Source organism: Protopterus annectens, chromosome 2.part0, assembly GCF_019279795.1.
Source record: "Protopterus annectens isolate FY-2018-M chromosome 2.part0, PAN1.0, whole genome shotgun sequence".
Classification (NCBI taxonomy): Eukaryota; Metazoa; Chordata; order Ceratodontiformes; family Protopteridae; genus Protopterus; species Protopterus annectens.
In genome coordinates this window covers 137,275,652-137,294,539 of record NC_056728.1, presented here as the reverse complement: position 1 = coordinate 137,294,539, position 18,888 = coordinate 137,275,652, and the positions used below count along the sequence as shown (strand labels likewise).

The 18,888-nt window shown below is 38.1% G+C and overlaps 1 protein-coding gene across 3 annotated transcripts in view; it reads left to right on the top strand.

Moving 5' to 3' along the window:
• The window catches only part of TYW5 (tRNA-yW synthesizing protein 5), a 200,064-nt gene that overhangs the window by 87,416 nt on the left and 93,760 nt on the right, over window positions 1-18,888 (top strand). For all 3 annotated transcript variants that reach the window (XM_044060626.1, XM_044060627.1, XM_044060628.1), the window contains exon 6: window positions 945-1,032. In XM_044060626.1, coding sequence (XP_043916561.1) covers window positions 945-1,032 — 88 coding nt within the window. The remainder of the gene's footprint in view (window positions 1-944; window positions 1,033-18,888) is intronic.

Sequence of the window (18,888 nt, the reverse complement as noted above, 5' to 3'; positions counted from 1 at the left end):
AGACTGCTTCACAGAATGACCAGCAATGTCACTTGTGTAGCAGAAAAGCACCTTTAAGTAAGACTACTGCCAATCCACTGGGGAATAAAATATAATACAGTAACCACAAGTAGAATTGCTGCTGCTGCCGCCAAGTGCACATTTACCACATTTGGCTAACGTTTGGCTTCAAACCAAACAGATTTTACATAGTAAAATGCAGACACAGTACAATGACAAATATGCCATCCCATGCACAGAATTTTAAAAGCAGTCGTACCCTAATAAGTAAAACTGTCATCACTTCCAAAACAACAGCATCCTGAACTCAAGTACAGTATTTGATGGCGTCAGTAATGTTTGTGAATGGGGAATTAGGCTTTCTGCTGTCCTTCATTGCCGGGAGTAAATCATGATGCACAAAGGGCCCCTTTTATTAAATACACACACACACACACACACACACACACACACACACACACACACACACACACACACACACACACACACACACACACACAGTGCTTGGAGGTCTGGTCAGTACTGGGATCTTGATTAAACCTTGGAAAATGGCCAAGGATGTCCTAAAAACCCTGTAGCTGTAGAAGGTTGTGTAGGTAGTCCCCACACCACCTCCCTTCCCAAACTTGCAGCACTTCCTTAATAATTGTGTGTGCCTTTTGCATTTATACAGGTAATGAAGACCATAAAAAGTAAATGCATCAGCAGTTCTAGAATGTACCAAAGTGTTATCAGAGAAGTAAGAGCCCTGCACTTAATTCCTGTGATAAACTGTAAACACTACCATTTCACTTATGACAGAATGAGGCTGTCTTCAAATAACAATCACTTTTCTCTGTTCTACTTAACATGCCATCAGATGTTTTGAAGATTAATTATTTTGTTCTAAATATTGATAAATATTTCAATATTTCCTGCCTTTGTTTCCCTTTTATGTTCAACAGGTCATGGATAATTTGCTTATCCAGGTAACTGGCAAGAAACGTGTTGTTCTTTATAGTCCTCGCGATGCAACATACTTGTATTTAACAGGTAGGTATAGAGAGGTGCAATATATTCTCCAGTTTTCATTTTGTCCAGTCTTCTAAGAGTATTGCAGCAGTCATTACTAAATGTGTTTCTTTACTTCTTGGTGATTTCAGTGGTGCAGGGTTTGTCAGTAGCAGTTTCACTGTTGAAGTGAGCCTTTATTGGCTTGTTCCAGGGATAAGAGATATTGCCTTTATGAATACTTTTAAATCTGATATTAACTCTCATTCTTCAGGGTTTCATATTGTTAAAATGCATGCATGTTTTTATAGCTCTATATTCTGAACTGAAATAACCTCTTTCCTTTTTTTTTTCTTTACTGCTGGAATTAATCAGTATTCTGCTGCATTAATTATGTTGTGCCTATTTTTGATTTTTGTATCTTCTTCAAAAGAAGAATTTTAAGCTTCAGTTGTGTCTTCCCCATAAAAAAAGACAGCAGACCGTGGTAGACATCTTTTTTTGAACGTGTCTTGTCTTTGACTGCAAAGCACTTAAAGAAATGTGGGACCTGAATTTAGTAGGGAGTTAGGTGTTTGAACTCTTTAGAAGCTTAGAGAAAATAAATGTGATGGTAATAGTTAAGTACAAAGGAAAGGTCAGGATGATGTTAAGGAAGCAAATCCTAGTAAAGAGAATTTCCTCTGCCAGTTCCACTCTTAAGACCCCATAGAAGCAGGTACAAAAATATAGTTCTCATTTAAAAAGTTATTCAGATGAGAATTTACATTTGCCAGTTACACACGTGCAGGGCAAAAAAATTAAAAATTAAAACAATGACCCTAAAGAAGCAGGGACAAAAGGTGAAAGGAGGCAAAAACCATAAGAAGTAAGAGGCTACTATAAAATTAATTTCAGGCCCAGCTGAAGTTATAAACCTTCATCTGTCAAACCTACTAAAAGACATGAGAAATGATGGATTGGATCTGTTTTGTCAGCACCTTCACCACTGTCTGTCAAGCTGGCTAATAACTGGCGGAGTACATTTAGTGAGTAGTTCAGCATCCCCATTACCATCCCTTCTTTCTAGATCTTTTATCCCTCTGTTTTGAAGGAATACTTTTTTGGGGGGGCTTAAATCCGACATCCGAAAAAAACTGAGAAGTTTTACAGGTATGTGGTACATCTCCCCTTCACTTATGAACATATGCCGATTTATGTTTCATTGCACAATGGCGGATGAAGATAAGCATATCCAGTCTGCCTTTTAAGTACATTTTACATTCTACTTCTCTTCCATTCCTACCTTACTCACTGCACTTATTTCACCTGTCTTATGCCTCCGTGAATGCCCATGTGAATTCCCTGTCCCCCCCCACCCATTCCAGTAGCCCACTCCATGGGTCCACAGCCTTCTTTCTGATGCATGTTCAGATTGAGGAAACTGGAAGTCCCTACATTTTACTTCCTGTACTCTCTCTGCCCTCCCCACTATGTCCTTTCTTTTCAAGATTATACCTTCTCAACTTCATTACTTTCCTCTGTACACCAGTGCCATTTCTCCTCTCTCTTCCGATCTCTAAAGAGAGAAAAGTACTAGTTCCTGTAGTCTCTGGTGATATCTTTCCCCCTAAATCCCACAAATGTTTCTGGCAGCTTTCCTAGACTTTTAATTCAACATCATTTTCTGGCAGCCTTCCTTTGAATTACCTTCCAGCAACTTGCTTTCCTACAGAGCTAACAATAAATGCTGGGGAGTCTTTCCCCTTATGCACCTCATCATTCATTTGCTACTCACTGGTGTCTCACATTGCATCTGGTGGTCCAGTCCAGATTTAATCAACACTGCCAGCACTCAAAGATCCTTTTTCATGTTCTGTAGCACCCCCTCCCATACTTCACACTAGGGTTGTGTTGGCATAAGTGCATTGCTTTGACACCTGATCTTGAATGCAGAAATTCAGTTTTCTGTCTACTTGTTTAGCCTTTCCAAATCATTCACTAGACACACTCCAGTCCTTCTCTGCCTCATTTGTCTTTGTGTCATCAGTAAAGCTGTTGATCCTGCTCATTCTTTCCACAGATATGTTTGAAATGCATGCACACTGATGTGTTCTGTAGCCAGGCTTGATTCCTGCAGTATGCCACTACTGACATTCCTTATTCCTGACTGTTGCCCTCATACCCTGGGTTTCCTATATGGCAGTACGTCTTTAGGCTTAGTCCAGCCTTCAACCCTTTCAGGTTTCCTGTCAGTCTACTGTCTGGGATTGAGTCAGAGGCCTTGTCCTGATGGACCACATTTAAGGTACTCCATTGTCAGGTTTACCTGAAACCCAGTCATAAAACTGGATCACAATTACTGACAGCTGTTTCTAAAGACTATGAAATCACCCTGTCCTAGATTTTGTCATCTGAAAAGGCTACCAATACGCACACACACTATATATATATATTGTGTGTTTGTGTGTGTGTGTGTGTGTGTGTGTGTGTGTGTGTGTGTGTGTGTGTGTGTGTGTGTGTATATATATATATATATATATATATATATATATATATATATATATAATATTTATTTTACATTTGTTGACCGGGCTAGTCTAACTGGATATATGTCCATTTTCAGTAGAGGCCTGGGGAGAAAAGATCCAAGTTTTAATACATAGTAAAAAAAATAAGTCTACATAAAAGTTAAGACAGTCAAATCGGTAAACAGAAAAAAACTAAAAAAGATAAAATAAAATATATACTTTTTTTTTTTTTTTTTTTGATGAGCAGAAGAACAATATTTTAAAGGTAGCTTAGAATAAAAGAAGGATAAAGTGAGAAAGAGGTGGGGTAAAGATAGGAAAGGTATCAGAGATATAATAGGATGAGTAGAGGATTAGATTATTTTCATAGGGCTAAAAAAGTTACTTTTTTGAAGGGGAGGCAAAACATACACATAAGAAGAGAGGAAAGAAAAGAAGCTTTTGAGTACTTGTTCAAGGGGTAGGTTCCCTGTCTTAAAGAGTAGCTGTGGAACTTTAGAAAACATTTATTGCGTAGAGAAAGGGGAGATGGAAAGGGTGATAGGAGACAGAAGAGCAAGCTAGTCAGGGTTAATACAGGGGCAGAGCCATTTTTTATTAAGGTACAATTTGAGATTCTTCTTGAAAATAGGAAGAGAAGTCAGGGATGTGATATCAGTGGATAATTTGTTCCAGTGTTTCCCAACTGAGTTGGAGAATAAGCCATCTCCTGCAGAGTTATTAGGTGTAGTAATGTTGATCAGAAGTTTGTTAGAGGAGCGTAGATGTTTCAGGTTATAATAAGGGGTAATGAGGCTGGTGAGTATTGGAGTTTTGGTGGGTTGGTACAGGGTTTTGTGAGCTATAAGTAGTTGTTGAAGTTTAATCTGATTAGGAAGTTCGAGCCAGCCAAGTTGTCTTAGATTAATGCAGTGGTGGGTTCTAAAAGGAGATCCGGTAGCAAATCTAGCAATGTTGTTGTAGGATATAACTAGTTTATTAAGGTTTTTTTTTTGACAGGTTGGTATAAATAGGACATGCATAGAGTAAAGTAGAGATTAGATGGGTCTTAGGGTAATTCTAGTAGCTGGGGTAAGAAATGGTTTAATTCTATATAGGGTTCCTATTTTTTTGTTCACACTTTTTATAGTAGAGTTAATGTGATTCTCAAAATTAAATTTATTATCTATTGTAATTCCTAGTAGTTTTGTGGTGGTTTCAGGGGAAATACTAGTATTGTTGTTCGAAGTGATCGAGAAATGTAGGGGGATTTGGTTACGTGTTGAGGAGAAGAGTAGAAGTTTTGTTTTCTTAGGGTTGAGTAGGAGGCAGCGTTGGGAAAACCAATGTTCAACTGTGTTAAAGGCTTTTTGTGTAAGAGACTGAAATTCAGCATGAGAGGTAGCGCTGCAGATAATAGTGGAGTCATCTGCATATTGAATACAGTTAGAAAAAGGGTTAGCTGATTGAAGGTCATTGATAAAGATGGAAAAAAGAAGTGGACCTAAGATGGAGCCTTGTGGAACACCTAGGGAAATAGGAAGGTGGTCAGATATCGAGTTTTTCCAGACTACTGCTTGTTGACGGTTTTTGAGGTAAGATTGAAACCAAGTTAGGCTGTTAGGATCCAGTGATAGAGAATTGAGAATGTGGAGGAGCATTTTATGATTTACCATGTCAAAGGCTTTAGATAGGTCATTGAATAGTGCAGAAGAAAGATTGTTTAAGTTGTGGTTAATGTTAATGGTGTTTGTGAAGGAGAGCAGAGCAGTGGTGGTGCTGTGGGAAGGTCTGAAGCCATGTTGACAGCTAGCAAGTAGGTTGTTTTGGAGAAGATGATTTGGGAGTTGTTTATGGATACATTTTTCTAAGATTTTGGCAATAGGGGATAATAAAGCAATGGGACGATAGATTGATCAATAGAGTTTCCCCCTTTGTGTAGTGGGATGATGTGGGATATTTTCCAGATATCAGGGACAGTTCCTTCATTAATGGATCTATTTATCAAAATAGAGATCGGATAAGCTACAGCTTTGGCTCCTATTTGCAGAAACTCAGCAGGGAGTTTGTCTTCAGAGGGTGAGGAGGGTTTTAGTTTTTGAAGTAATGAAGAAATATATGATGTAGGGATGGGATGGAAGTGAAATGAGGGTGGTGTATTAACAGAGAAGGAATGTATCAGGAGATAGGTGACTAGCCAGGTTTTGTATAGTATTTTGTGAAGTAAGAGTTAAATGTATTAGCTATTTGTATAGGGTTATCAGGGTTAGAGTCCTGTGGGTTGGGTGTGATTGATTGGCCTGGGGATAGTAGATTATTAATAGTGGTCCAAATTTTTTTAGGTTCTTTATTGGATATTTATTGTAGACGAAGGTAGTAGTTCTGTTTATCAGATAGTATGGCTTTTTTTGTTTTGTTCCTACATTCACGAAAGGTTTGATGGTCAGCTTGTTTTTTGGAAGTACGCCATTTTGCCCATTTTCTGTTTCTGGTTATGATTAGTTGCCTAGTGTTGTTGCTTGTCCAGGAGGCGGGTTTGGTTTTGATTCTAATCTTGCGTATGGGTGCATGCTGATGTAAAATAAATAAGAATGTAGAGTTGAAGTATTGTATAGCATCATTGAGAGGTAGTGACTTTAGAGGAGTCCAGTTACAGTGATGTAGTTGTGTGAGAAAGAGTTCTGAGTTAAATTTTATTTTTGAGCGTAATGTACGGAAAGAGGTAGGAAAAGTGATGCTAGATTTTTTTCTTATAATATAGGTTAACATGTGGTCGCTTAGATCATCTGGTAGGGTGCCTGAAGAGTAGGTTTGTTGGGGAGTATTAGTAAGTATCCAGTCCAAAATGGAGTCTTTATTGTTGCTTTTGTTAATTCTGGTCGGGCCTGAGATAAGTTGAGAGAAGCCGTGGAGATTAATATGGGAAGTGGGGTTTGACTTGTTGCAGTGATTCCAATCAATATTTAGGTCATCCAGTATTATTGTTTCTTGTGGGACAGTGGAAGCAAGCCAGTTGAGAATGTTCTCGAGGGTGTTAATATTATTTCCTGGGGGGAGATATGTACAAATAATATAGATGGCTTTACTTTTGTTTATTTGAAGTTTAGAGCATATAAGTTCGGCATTATTGTTTATGGGGAGGTTCAGGTTAATGGTGCTGATTTGTAGGTGAGTTTTGTAAAGAATAGCAACACCTCCTCCCTTTTTTGTTGTGCGGTCTAGTCTAATTATATTATAGCCTGGTGGGGTAATTTCACAATCTTTAATAGTGGGTTTTAGTCATGTTTCAGATAGGCATAGGTTGTCAAATTGGTTGACATCAAGGAGTGCATGTAGTTGTGCAATTTTGTTGCAAATATTACGTATATTCAGATGAGTTATGGTTAGAGAGTTGGTAGATCTGGTTGCAGGTATGACTTTAGGGTTGTCATTGTTTTCAGTAGTTAAGGTCTGGGTGTGATGTGGGCCAGGGTTTGGATGAATATCTCCATCTAAAAGTGTGTTGTGCAGTGTTTGATGTTTGGGTTTAAGGTTTAAGACAAAGTAGTAGGCAAGTTGTTTTGTTTTCAGGTTATAAAATTTTATATGCGTTAGTCTGTGATATTTAGCTGGGGAGTAATTGGAAGTGTAGATGGGATTTTGGAATGTCACAGGAGATGGTGAGATAGGAGATGAGGTTTGAAAATGGGGAGGTAAAGAGATGGAGTTTATGGGTTGTTCATAGCAGGTTAGGAAATAGGGTGTAATAAGAGGAGTTAAGAGTAATAGGAAGAATAATGATTGGTTTTGAGATGGATACAATGTTATAATCATTGTTGGGATGTGAGGTAAAAGATAAGAGTATGAAGAATGGTTGGTCAGATAGAGTTTGAGAAGTATAGTAAGTTGTAGTGAGTTAAAGGTGGATGATAGTGTTGTAATTGAAAGGTGAGATGAGATTAAGAGGAGGGGTGTTGTAATTGTGGTTGTGTAATTGGTGTCACTTGAGTAGGGGTGTGGTTTGTGGTGTTATAAAAGTACGACCACTGGGGGTGAGTGGGAATGGGTACAGTGAGTGAGAAAAGGGTACAGGTTGAGCAGAAGGCAATATGACTAGGCAGAAGGGCTGTGCAAACTATTAAATTACATGGGCTTTGCTGCCAAACCTTGACAGCAGAAACGGGGACAATTACTAGGAGACAATAATAATAAATAGTAGTAATTTACTTTAAGAATTACGCTAGATACACTTATGAAGCTAGGTTTCATACAGCACAGGAAAAAGCCGCTGCTTACAATTGTGTAATACAATGTAGCATATATTGAGAGTTGAAATATAGACTTAGTAGTTAAAATGTCCACTTGCTTTATAGGTATTAATATAATACATCTAAGTTGATTTGTTTAGTAGAGGGTAAGTAAATCTAACAAAATGAGGAAGCTCCTAAGAGAGTAAGATAATGTGGGACTATGTGTAGCTACGCAGGTTGCAAGCTGTGTTGCAAGTGGGGCCACGCTACTTTTGCAGTATAGTATAACAGGGAAGGCTCAGCCCGTCTAAATAGCATGGAAAACTATATCAAGTTAATAAGCGTTCTAAGCAGCTTAATTTTAAGCAATGCAGATTTACAGTTGAGAACTACAATAAAAATAGAGGCTTATACAAAAAATGTGAGCATTAGGAGACAAAAAAATAAAAATATGTATTAATTAAAGAGGTAAAACAAGCACACTGATGGCAATTGGCGTGAATGTTTAACACAACAAATAACAGTAAGCGAAGCAAAGAAGGAGGCTTACAGGCAAAGTTAGCTTCTGAACGCCAAACAAGTTAGAAGTCAGTCGCTGCCATCAGAATACATAACAAATTACTGTTTGCGAAGCAAACAAGGAGGCTAACAGGCAAAGAATAGCTTAAACACCAATCTAATTAGAAATTAGTCGATGAAATCAGCATATACAGGCGCTTTGTTAGTGCTGGTGTTGTGAAGCACAAGCGACAGTTGTGAGGCTAAATAAGGAGATTTACAAGGAAAACTGAGTCGCTAAAATATCAAACGCTTGCAGAAACAGTCGCTAACATAAAACAAGCAATACCACGAATGCAAGGCTCATTGGGAGGTTTTTAAGGTAACGTAGGCTTGATAATGCAAAATACTTACAGAATGCAGTCGCTGCTAGCAGTGTTCACAAGCACTTGGATAGTGCTATCATTAGAAACAGTGCCGGTTAATAACAAAGTAGTCAGGCAGCTGAAAGTTCAAGAAGGCTTTCAAAAAGCAAAACTATAACATACAAACATATCAACAATTATAGATTCTCTTACTGAATCAAGCAACAGGAGCATGACGCACAGCAGCCAGGTGAGGGGAGGTAGAAGAAAGATGGCGGCACCAGAGATAGGGGTATACTTATAGGTGTGGAAGGGGCACAGGGGGAGGGGTAAGAGATAAGCGGGATATGGGTCAGGAAATGCGAGAAAGATAAGAGGGTGAGAGGTAAGGTGGTAGCCGAGATTGGGTAATAGGAGGAGCTAGTGCAATAAGACAGAGAAGGATAGAAAGGAATAATAAGGTAACTTGTGAGATAATGGAGATGAGATAGATGGGAGAACAAGTACAGCCAGCAGTAAATGTGTGGATGAGCAGAATCAGGATGGGGCAGAAGTAGTGGAGGGAGGAAGTGAGGGGTAGGATAGCTTTGACGAGAAGCAAAGTAACATAGACAATAGAGCAGACTGTGGAGGAAGACAATCAGCAAAGTGAGAGAAACACAACAGGTAAGTCTGGTGGCTAGAAAAAGGTGGACAGAATGCAGAGGTAGGAAGGGAGAGAGTCAGGATACAAGACTGGTAGTTGCTGATAGCAGAGTGCCTGGGGTAAAGGAGAAAAGGTGGTGGATAAGTGTAAGAAGAGACTGAGAACTGAGTGACTGGGGGTTTGTTTCAGGAAGCTTACAGAAGTGGGGTAGGAAATAACAGGGCAGAGGCTAGAATTTAGAAAGGTTACCGAAACGAGGTAGGAGATTACAGCTCAGGAAAATATTACTTTACAGAGTTAATTTGTAAATCGCCACCTGGTGGCCACTCTTGGCATGGCAATGGTTTTGTCTTAGTGGAGATGGGGACGAGGAAGGGAATGGGGACGAGGAAGGGAATGGGAAAAGGTAAGTAATGCAAGGGGTAAGACTGTGGAAGAAAAGTAGAAGACAGTGGGGGGTGGGTAAGGCTGCTGGCTAGCCTGCCTGTTTAGTTGGCCAAGACTAGATAATTTAAGAACTTTATTTAGAAGAATTTAAATTACATGTAGTTACAGAGTCAGTATCGATACATACTTTATATGTATATATCTATGTGTATGTATATGTGTGTGTGTGTATATGTATATGTGTGTGTGTGTGTGTGTATATATATATATATATATATATATATATATATATATATATATATATATATATATATATATATATATATATATATGTGTGTGTATGTGTGTATATATATATATATATATATATATAAATATATATATATATATATATATATATATATATATATATATATATATATATATATAATATGCTCCCTTCTGTCTACAGGGATACCACATTTCCTGCCCTCCATTCTTCAGACACTTCCCTTCAGCCACCCTGGAAAGATTCCTGAAGTCTCTGTGGTTGTACATCTGGCTGTTGTGCTCTAATTAATTTTAGAACCAACAATTTCTGCTCCACTTGTTCCAACTCGGGGGGTATCTTTCCCTTTTCTGCCTCGTCTCCCTCCTAATATCCCACTGTCTTGTTTTTCTTTGAAGTTGAAAGCAGATCATACATTCAGTGCTTCTGCATCTTTTTACTTTTTTGTGGTCTATCTCCCCTGTTTGCTTAGCATGTCCAGGTCTGCCTCGCTCTCCTTTTTTGCTGTAACTAAAAACATAGCCTTGCATATAGTGAAGAAGTTGTCTAGATGGGAGCAATGAGTGTTTTATTCCACTGAGGGGAAATTACTTGGAAGAGGTACCAGAGGAACAATTAATTGCAATCCTTGAATAACTAAATTAAAATTGTGACTTTGGAAGTATATATATATATATATATATATATATATATATATATATATATATACACACACACACACACACACACACACACACACACACACCAAGTTTGTGGTTTAAGTTCCTCGAGTGTTCCCCCCCTACTTCAAGATACAGTGTTAACATAGTTGGTATAAGTGTCAGCATTATAAGGGTGCACAGTGAGAAAGCCGCCCTCCTGCATATTTCAGTGGTGTAGGACAGAGATCTGGGATTGGAATTCTGTCCTCATTAACTGCATGCCTAAGACTTGTAAGAGTTATCCCAGCACTAAACGTTTTTCCCAGAATACCTAGCTATTCCGTCTTTTACCCATAATGCTCTGTTGACTAACCCTTCTCGGGATCTCTTCAGCTGAGCTTACAGTCCCCTCCTTTAAGAGAAAAGTCCCATACTACTACTCTTTTTATTAGTGCATTTTCTGCACTGGGAAATGTGTGTGTGTGTATGTATGTATATATATATATATATATATATATATATATATATATTTTTTTTTTTTCAATAGTTTCACCATTGTTTGACTAGAGCTCGAGTTTAGTTTGTTTCTTTTTTTTTATTTTCCTCTCAACTCCCCTCTTCATTTTGGCAGCATATTTTCCCCTGCTTTTGTCAGTGTTCATTCCCCCCCCCCCCACTGCTGTACTGTTTTTCTCCTTTATTTCTACATATTCACAGTGTCCTAGTCTAAGGTTTCAAAAATAGCTGAAAAAGGCAACACCAAAGCAGATGATCCAATAAAGCGAACATTTAATCCACGATTATAAAAACAGTGAGAGCTTTCACGTTATCACAACATTTCGTCAGACTTTCAATAAAAAACATTGACTACCAACCATAAATAGTAGATTCAAATATTAGTAGCCTATTGCTCAACAGAAACAATTATGACATCATGCTAAAATTTAAAAAGGCATGCTTTATAAATAATATTTTTTCTGAAATATATATATATATATATATATAAAGCATGCGTCATAAAAAAAATTCTAAAGCACGTATGCATTGAATGTGTAAATATTAATATAATGCATATATTTATAAATGTCACAAAAATATATTTTATATTTGAATAAAACTAAAAAAAATATATATAATGTAGTTTATTCTAAAAGCTAATGACTAAATATATGTACGTATATGTCTAAAAATCTTTAAAAATGTTAAGATTGTAGATAAAGTGACTAATGTGCATATGGTCTAGCTGATAGAAAGGGTTTTAATGTCACCGTGTCATTCAATCCGCTCATTTTATGAAGAAATTGGAGAGAGATTTCAACGAGTTTCGCAGGGGTAATGTCTTTTCGTGGCCCAGGGAGACTAATGTTGCTACTAACAATACAGGCAGAGTGGTTCCATCTTCTACTAGTAGAGAGGGGCGGATTACTGAAGGTACAACAATGACGACACCGGAAACACTGACACAGGCGGTGCAACAAAACCAAAGGATTGAGGGGAGCTCAGAACAGCAGCATCCAAGGAGGCACCATGTGTTTGCCAGTTAGGGAAGTAGTCCCACGTCTGGGCAGCATGGACGTCAGGATGAAAGTTCAACAAGAAACAGCAACAACTTTCACAGATTATGTGGAAATACCGGTAGAAGATAGCAACAACCTTTTTTCCTTTCCACTATCAATACGACAGACAGGCAAGCATGGTCTCTGCAGAGCTGTGTGAGGAAGCGCAAGGGTTCAGATTAGAGGTACGAATTTCGGCGCAAGGCATTGCGACCGATACAGAGGACTTGATAATTAATTTATCCAGGTATATACTTTCTAATAGTGAGAGATCTCTGTTGAACAAAGGTCTCTCATTTATACCCTCTAACAATTCTGATTTAATGAATGTAATAATAGACATAAAAATGTTCACTAGAAATATGGCACTGAAAATGATGTTTGGTGATGATGTGAACAATGGCTATAAAATGTTTAGAAAACCATCTACATTCATACCTCAGATGCATCAACTTTTGGATGCATTTGAAAGAGCTTGTGAGTGATTTTTTACAATTGTCAATGTCACATACTAGGCCTGACTTTTTTAATTTAACTAGTGAAGAGTCCCAAGCTTTGAATAGACTGCAGAATAATGTTGAGATAGTAATTAGACAGGCAGACAAGGGTGGAGCTGTGGTGTTGCTAGACAGAGATTTATATAAGAAAAAAATGGAGCAACTATTGGTCGATAACAATACTTAAGTTATTGAGTAAGGTGTAATTAGATAAGATCATAAAATGTGTTCACAGTGAATTATATGACCTTCTTTTATGTAGAGTAATAGACATTGATCTATATAGATACTTTTTGGTTGAGAAACCGATTATCCCCACTTTTAGGGGACTGCCGAAGGTCCATAAGAGTTTGATAGGCCCTAATATGAGACCTATAGTCTTGGGGAGTGGATGGCTTACAGAACCTCTCTCCATTTATTTAGAAAAACAACTCAGACCAGTGGTAGATGGTGTAGTCACTATAATCAGGGACACACAACAGTTTTTAGAGACTTATGGGTATTTTTTTTCTGATGTAGATATTGGTAATGAACTTTTGGTTTCACTTGATGTTGTTTCCTTATTTACATCTATACCAAATAACACAGGAATGGAATATGTCAGGCTCTTATTAATTGAAGGCGTGCCTAGGGACCTCATTATGAGATGCATGTCCCTGTTGGACATTGTATTGAATAATAATGTTTTCATGTATGAAGAGGAATATTTCTTACAGACCAAGGGGGTAGCGATGGGCACCCCGTGTGCGAACTCATATGCCAACTTAGTGTTGGCATATTGGGAGAAGACATAGGTAATGAACAGTGGAGATTACGGGGCATACATCGGTTACTACAAACAATTTGTAGATGATGTTTTTCTTGTGTGGAAGGGCACTAGTGAACAATTGGAAGAATTTGTGGAATGTCTGAATGGGACAACATATTTTTTTATCCTTTGAATGTGTTAGTTCTCAGAGGAGATTACAATTTGTGAATGTACAGTTGAGTAGGGAGGAAGATGGACTACACACTGATGTTTAGGAAACAATGTTGGAAAAACAGTTTGTTACATCGGAGTAGTATGCATCCGACTCATATTTATCCCAATATAATGAAGAGCCAGATATTAAGGGTGTCAAGGCTCACTAGTCATGAAGAATCCTATGGAGAAGTATGTAAGACATTGGCAGGTAATTTTAGGCAACGAGGTTATAAGTATGGTGAGAGAGAGAGATCTATGCACAATAGTCGGCCATATAGAAGTAGAAAAGGAAGACCATATTTCCAAAGAAATGTAAATATTGACAGGGTTGGTGAAGAAGGTTTGACAAGAAGAAAAAATGAATGGCTTAAAGTGGTTATTCCGTTTACAAATAGGAACAGTAAGATAAGAGAAGTAATAGAGAGAAATTGGAGATTATTGAATGTAGATAAGGACATCTCCACAATAGTAGTGAATAGGCCAAGGTACACATATAAGAATACAAAATCACTTAAGCGATTACTTTGTTATGAGCAAGATAAGATTCACAATATAACATATTCAGATAGACAGGGGACGTTTGCATGTAGGGGCTGCAACCATTGCCCATACCTGGTAGGTGATAATACATTTGTTCACCCTGACACGAGACAAGAATGTGTTCAAACAATATGCGGACTATAAGATGAGGGACTTGGTATACCTGGCGCAATGCCAGGTATGAAAGTCCTTCTGTGTAGGCAAAACTAATAGGACCCTCCGAGAAAGAGTAAGAGAGCATATTTATGCTATAAATAGAGGATGATAAAAATGCATTAGCTAAACATGTGTTGACCTATGGTATGACACATAAGTTTAAGTTCAGAGCATTAGAATTAATTAGGAAATCAGGTAGGTTCGGGAATGTTAAGAATTATATGGAGGGTCAAGAAAGCAGATGGATTATATGCCTACAAGCTCATAAAATGAGCGGATTGAATGACAGAACCCTATCAGCTAGACTATATGCACATTAGTCACTTTATCTAGAATCTTAAAATTTTAAATTTTTATAGTTTTTTAGACGTATACATACATATATTTAGTCTTTAGTTAGTTTTTAGAATAAACTACATTATATATATATATATATATATATATATATATATATATATATTTAGTTTTATTCAAATATAAAAATGTATTTTTGTGACATTTATAAATATATGCATTATATTAATATTTATACATTCAATGCATACGTGCTTTAGAAATGTTTATGATGCATGCTTTTATATATGTGTATATATACATATATATATATATATATATATATATATATATATATATATATATATATACAGAAAAATGTTATTTATAAAGCATGTCTTTTTAAATTTTAGCATGATGTCATAATTGTTTCTGTTGAGCAATAGGCTACTAATATTTGAATCTACTATTTATGGTTGGTAGTCGGTGGTTTTTATTGAAAGTCTGATGAAACGTTGTGATAACGTGAAAGCGCTCACTGTTTTTATAATTGTGGATTAAAAGTTCGCTTTATTGGATCATCTGCTTTGGTGTTGCCTTTTTCAGCTATTTTTGGATTCTTCTGTGTTTATTCTGAAAGGCACTTTATCCAGGACTGTTTGTGTGTTTTTCTTTCCTAGTCTAAGGATTTGAATCCTTTTATTAGTATCTCTCTGATTTCAGCAGATTGAAGATTTTGTGTGGTGGAATCATTGCCATATTTTATTGTGCACAAAAAAAGAGTTTAAAATTCTAGGTTTGGGGTCTTAGTTCCCCCATAGGACTGAAGAAGTGTTTGAGGAAAGATAATTTTTTCTGAGCCTTGTGACATGTTTGCATTTTTATTTTTTTTCCAACCCTGTGAACTTAAAGGACAAGAGAAATCATTTGGAGATTGAGAAACTGAAAGCTATCATCACGCCTTCTCTCTCTCTTCTGCCCCATTTCTTCCCAAGCAAGTCAAGAGCTTTGAGAATAGCTTCTGTTAATCCAAACCCCACTTTCCTACAAGTAGAATAGATCATCTTACCCCTCATGATGCTTACTGTGTTTAAGATTGTTTCTGCTGCAGACCTCAACCCATTATGATTTCCTCCTGTTGCTTCTGTACCTCAGCTTAGGAGCCCCTAAACTGCAATCTGTAAGATCCATCAGGTCCAGATGGTCATAATAATCACGGCTGCTGTAGCCTAAGCTGTATAGGTTATATTGTGCCTAGGATGTAACAGCCGGCAAGCATACAAAATTTAAGGGCACCTTCCACGCATCTAAACCACTGATGGCTCAAGTTAGGAGAAAATCAGGGGTTTGGGCATCAAACACTTCAGGACTTTCTTCCCTCCAGTGTTGGCTTCAGAGGATCAGTGGTCATCTAGCACTTCTCCATTGGTGGGCAGATAAGTTCTGTCTCCAGAAAATGTTCTACATTTTACAAAACAGTGTTTATTTTTACTAGGTTTTAGTTTTTGTGGGACTGTCTACAGACATTCTTGTCAGAATTTTTTTTCACTTAAAATATTTTTGCAGTAGACATTTATATAAAGCCGTTTCTTAATACTTTTCTGCATTGTAATGTTTGTCTTCTAATATTAGGGGCTGGGGCAAGTGTGTTTTGTGGTTGTCACTGTGTATTTCTAGGAAAAATACTATGTTTTTGTACTTCCCTGATTACCAGCTCTTACAGGCCTTGCTAACCACATTTCAGGCCTCTTTTGCAGCTGAACTTTGGAATGGGTTACTGGTTCCTCTATTTTTCCTTCCTGTCGACAGCAAAAAAAGTATTGGAGAGTCTTTGCCAGTATAGTGGGCTTCTTCTCTGCTTAAGGTGATGGTGGATGACACTGCTGTGGCCATTTTTGGCTCCTCGGACCATTCACCATCTTCCCTGGTCTGGTGTAGTCCCTTCAGTAGGGACCAGGGGGATAAACATATCCTCTTTGGCTGCTGAAGTGTCCACTATGTTCATGGGAGAACCATTCTTATCAGTCTCTGAGGAGGGAACAGAGGATGCTATAGGCTAGGATGACCGATTCTTGGGCTGATGTTCCTGCTTTTTCTGTGTACTTCTAGGGACGCTTCTAGAAAGAAGCAGACATTTATTTTCTCCATTCTCAGTAACTCTGGACAAGGAAAATTTTATTGGGTTTTGGTAAGGGCTTGTATGAAGCTGTTGACTCACTACCTCTTGATCCTTTACTGTGTAGTAAAAGAAAAATAATTTAATGTATGCTTGAAAATTCAGTCAGAAGACAGAGACTTGAGTGGGAAGAATGTCTGTTATTTTTCCGTAAGTAGCATATTCTGAAAGCATATTCTGAAAGTTCATTTGAATTTCTTTCTGAGGAATTTTCTTTTTCTGAAACCTAGAAATCTAAAACAAGTCACTTGTTTCAGTGGAACAGATTAATGCTACAATTTGTTACAACTAGGGATCTGAAGTTGTCAATTTTCATGTAATCCTCAGTGGATGGGTTCGGTTCCGATCCACTCGGAACTGACTCTCGAGCTTCCCCTTTCACCCACAATGCACCTAGTTGAATACCACAGATCTAGTTTGCTGCTTTCAGCTTCAGACATGGTTCTTGCCTTCACTCCTGAGCTTTATTCAGATAAGTGAACTTTAGGATATGTTTTCTTCATATTTTTCTCTCCCTTTATACGTACTTTCCCTTTTAGTCCTATCGCACCTCTCTTGACACTTCACTCCCCGTTTCATACTTTTTAGTACTTCTCAGATACTATTGCTGGTATCTACCCAATACCCTTGTGGTAGCCACTGTTACATACCATAGTTGGCATTCCATTTCCTTTTCCCCCTTTTCCTTTTTTTATAAAAAATAATGGAAAGATGGGAGTATAGCGGGAGGCACCAAGCTGAGACTTACTGATACAATATTTATTAAAACAATAAAAACATATAAAAGTGCACCATAAGCGCTTTCAAGCAAACATGCCCTTCATCAGATAATACATAACAGACAAAACAGTCACTACCAATCAGAGACTAGTATTTTACCCTGCTTTTTCTTAATATGGGTTTTAAAGGGATAAAGCGCTTATGGTGCACTTTTATGTTTTTAATAAATATTATATCAGTAAGTCTTGGCTTGGTGTCTCCTGCTATACTCATCTTTCTATTTGGCTTTTGTTGGCAGCGTGACTTTGGTGCAAGGCAACAATTTCATTTGATTTATAAAAAAAATAAAAATAATCTCTATCTTGACTTTCCTTCCCCCTGTTGTGTGTGTGAGTTTTCTGTGTGTGTGTGTGTGTGTGTGTGTGTGTGTGTGTGTGTGTGTGTGTGTGTGTGTGTGTGTGTGTGTGCATGCGAACTGACTCGTCTTTCCTGCGTTTTGTCATGGTGGACAAAGAGACAGAGAGAGCCCCTGCTGGTTTTAAAAAAGTGTGCCAAGTGCTCTCACAAGATACTTTATTCCAATCAGCATTCACTCTGTGTGTTTTGTTTAGGTCCCCCACCACTTGTAAGAAGATTGCTCCATCTGCCACTCCTTTAGACTTTAGACTCTAGTGGAGCTCAGAAATAAGTTGATTCTGAAAGGCTTGCTCCCCTCCTCCTTCGGTGAGGCTGTCTCTGGGTCACCCTCAAAAGAATCTATGAAACAAAAATCTTAAATCTTCTAGTTCCAGTCCTGCTTTGTCCTCCCCTTCTTTGAAATCCTCGGAGGTGAAAAAATGAAGCTCCTCAGTGCCAGTACTTTCCTCGGTCCGAGCAAGAAGAAACCAAAACAGTTCCACCTGCTATGTCGAAACCCATAGCTAAACAGACGGCACCTTCAGTTTCTTTGGTCCTGTCTTCAGGAAAAATTAATGCCTTCAACACAGTCTGCTTCAGTGTCAAATTTGTAACTATACCCAGGTCCAGGTATTCTACTTCAATTTTACCCTTTTCTCGATCGGCTGCCACCCCCCCTTCCTGGATTGACCTTCCCCTGTGAAGTCAACTTGTTTTGTTCTTCCAGAAACTTTACCAAAGAAGAGCTGGAAAGAGTGGTGAGAGATTCTCTGGGCACAAGGAGTCACTGGGACCTCAAGGCCTTCTACCTTGTTGGGTCTGGGACCTTCTACTTCCACCCTTCCAAGTACCTTTCCTCCTTTGACTGCTACTGCAGCTTCAGGGACCTTGGATCTGAGTTGTCTGGCACCAACTGTCTCTGTTCCGAAGTGGTTTTTGGTGCCGAATGTGACTGAGTTCTCCAGCTTGGTCGGAACCGAAGACCTCCCGAAGCAGTACCTGTCCTGACTATTTCAGAGGAGTAATTTGACCCAAGTTTTTTCAGAGTCATCTCTCCTCCTTGGCGCTTCAACACTGATCAGCTCAACTCCGGCTTC